General features: G+C 51.6%; 1 protein-coding gene across 1 annotated transcript; it reads left to right on the top strand.

Moving 5' to 3' along the window:
* Window positions 1-931: 931 nt before the first annotated feature.
* On the top strand, window positions 932-3,065 carry LOC132592161 (uncharacterized). The gene is made up of 2 exons (XM_060274765.2): window positions 932-2,063; window positions 2,965-3,065. The coding sequence occupies exons 1-2, from the start codon at window positions 1,200-1,202 to the stop codon at window positions 3,001-3,003; spliced, it is 903 nt and encodes a 300-aa protein (XP_060130748.1). The 5' UTR covers window positions 932-1,199; the 3' UTR covers window positions 3,004-3,065.
* The last annotated feature ends 244 nt before the right edge of the window (window positions 3,066-3,309 follow it).

Here is a 3,309-nt window from a genome sequence, read left to right as displayed (position 1 = left end):
AGGATTTTTGTTAAGACTACGGTAGGAGGAAAGAGCTGAATGCTCCACTCTATGACCCATGGTCCCAATCCTTCTTGGGTCTCATTCAAAAAAGAGAGATGGTGCATGTTCCTTTATTTCACTCTATTCATGGCACATGTAATTTGGCATTGACAGCCTTTTTATCATAAACATTTTAATATGTTTCAGAAAGATCATACCTAACATTTGTTTTGATTTTCTACCATAATTTACAGCATATGTGTGTGGTTTGTTTGTTTGTTTGTTTTTTTAAAAAGAAAATAATAAATTTCCATGAGAAATGAGCAGATTTCATGTGGATTTATTGGAAGGTCATTCATGTTAAACCTCCCAATGTCACTGTAAGAAACATAAGGATGAAAACAATAACAAAGCACTTCAATTAAGGCATATTAACATTCTACTCGAGCAGAACCATCATTCGGTTTAATTTAATCTAAAGCCTCTTTAACCTGAATATAGGAATCCATGAGAAAGAGAGAACAGGAAAGTAAGGTCATTAGCCCATGAAAGAGGAGGGGGGGAAATAACTAATTATTATTTAGATTGCAGTAGCACAAAGACGGACTGGAATGCTGTTGTGCATGACCATGGGCAAAATCTAAAATGTAACATGGCACGAAAAGTCTTCTAGGTTAATTGAGGGAAGAATAAGAAATTTGAAAGAACATGGGTGTTATGTACTGAGCTGAATCCTAGAACAATAGGATTCAGAATCAGCGGGAGCTACCCAATCCAACTCCAGGTGGAAGTGAATCCGCAACCTGATTGGTCTGCTGGAGCAGCCAATCAGGCGGCTGGCAGAAGTGAATCTGCTACCTGATTGGCCTATAGGAGCAGCCAATCAGGCTGCAGGCAGAAGTCAATCCATAATATAATTGGCCCACAGGTGTAGCCCTGAAGTAGCCAATCACGCAAGGCCCATTGTGTAAATAATGTATATAAGCAGATGGTTTGGGGAAAAGAGCCATTCGTCTTCTCTTCTCCTCCTTGATGACTATGAGCTGAATAAAGAGCATGAAATTCACTCTTGACTCCGAGTATATTTCACTGGCGACGAAGGTGGGATTCTGCTGAGCTGACCGCCACCACGCACTGCACCGCAGCACCGCCACCTGCTGCACCGCTGCATCGCACCGTGCATCCAGGCTTCAGCTCCAGGACCCAAGGAACCCAGAATGGCAACCGACAGCAGCTTCTCGCCATTCAAACCAGCATCAGGAGACTGGGAAGGGTACGCCGCCCGTTTCAACTTCCTCCTGCAAGCGAAAGAAGTCACCAACGATGCCATGAAGAGGGCGACATTCTTCAGCGTCTGTGGAGAGGAGACGTTTGAAATCGCCCGGGCTCTCCTTGCACCTAGAGATGTTGCTACCGTCTCTTACAAAACAATAATGGAACGGCTGAAGGAGCACTTCTCACCACAGCCCTCGGTGGTAGCTTGCCGAAATGCCTTCTACGCAAAGCGGCAAGCCCCGGGGGAAACCATAACTGGGTTTGTGACCTCCCTCCGCCAAGCCGCCCGGTTATGCAACTTCTCAGAATTGGAGAACATGCTTCGTGACCGCCTCGTCGGTGGCCTGAGGGACGAGATGTTGCAACGACGCCTCTACGCCAAAAAAGACCTCACGTTCCAGATTGCTCTGGAGGAAGCCCTGGCAACCGAAGCCGCCGAGAGGTCAACGCAAGAGGCACGACCGGCCCCGCCATCCCAACCGAGGGTCTACCACGAAGACCTCACCGACGAATCCGAATCTGACAGGGAGGAAGTACACCGAGTACAGCGGCGCACTCAAGCAGCACACACACCACAGCAGCCTCGACGAGAAGGAGGGAACTGTGCAAGCTGCGGGGAGAACCACGAGAGGAGGACCTGTCGTTTCCGCAACGCAGAGTGCAGGCAGTGCAGAAAATTGGGACACATCGCCCGGGTGTGTCGGGCTCGACTCACCCGTCGACAAGCATCAGATGACCGACCCAGGAGCCCCAGGTCACACGGCACCATGCACCAAGGCAACTCGACGGAGATCACGGACTACCAGGTATTCCAGTTGCCCCATCCCAGCACAGAGAAAATTTATATAGAGGTACAGATAGAGGGAGCCCCATGCCGCATGGAGCTGGACACGGGTTCAACTCTATCCATAATCTCGGCCCGAACATTAAGGGAACTGTGCCCTAATGGGGGTCCCAAACTAAGGCCGGCCCCATTCACCCTCCGGGACTTCCAGAAACGTAAGGTCCCTACTATGGGGGTGGGGACCTTCAGGGTGCAATATCGAGGGCGAAAGCAACAATTGGACTTGCTGGTAGTTAAGGGCCCCTACGTTAGCTTACTGGGACTGGCATGGTTTGGACCTCTGGGGCTAGCCGTTACCGGGGTGAACCGCACTAGCTTACAAGTGGACGTGGACGCCATATGCAAAGAGTTTCCGGGGGTTTTCGATGGGGCATTGGGACGATATACAGGACCCCCCATTGCCCTACAGCTGGACCCCGCTGTACGACCCATCAGGCACAAGGCCCGCCGGGTCCCGTTCGCCCTGAAACCCCGCATAGACGAGGAATTGGACCGGCTCGTGGAGCAAGGAGTGCTGGAGCCGGTGCCCAACGCCCCCTGGGAAACTCCAATTGTCACACCCGTCAAGCCTAACGGTTCGGTCCGCATCTGTGCAGACTACAAATGCACCATAAACAAGGCTCTCACGGCCCATGCATACCCAGTGCCAGTGGTCAGCCATGTCCTCGCCACCCTGGCTGGGTCAAAAATCTTTGGCAAACTGGACTTGGCCCAAGCGTATCAACAGTTGCCTGTGGACGAAGCCACAGCAGAGGCTCAGACGATTGTGACGCACAGAGGGGCATTCAGAGTTAAGCGGCTGCAATTTGGCGTTAGCGTGGCACCAGGCATATTCCAGAATCTAATGGACTCTCTCCTTAAAGGGATTCCTGGCGTCACCCCCTTCTTCGATGATGTACTGATCGCCGGGCCCACACCAGAGGAATTTGAGGACCGCCTCCGCTCCGTCCTGCACCGTTTCCAGACGGCGGGCCTCAAGGTGAAGCGGGAAAAGTGTTTACTGGGAGTGCCGCAGGTGGACTTTCTGGGATTTAAGGTGGACGCAGAAGGGGTCCATCCAACCGGTGACAAGGTACGGGCCATTTGTGAGGCCCCAGCGCCCAAGAGCAAGCCCGAACTTCAGTCATTCTTGGGACTATTGAACTTTTACCATGCCTTCCTTCCCCATAAGGCAGCGGTAGCGGAGCCCCTACACAGACTCCTAGATA

Source organism: Zootoca vivipara, chromosome 1 (genome assembly GCF_965207765.1).
Source record: "Zootoca vivipara chromosome 1, rZooViv2.hap1.1, whole genome shotgun sequence".
Lineage (NCBI taxonomy): Eukaryota > Metazoa > Chordata > Lepidosauria > Squamata > Lacertidae > Zootoca > Zootoca vivipara.
This window is presented reverse-complemented; position numbering and strand designations above follow the sequence as displayed.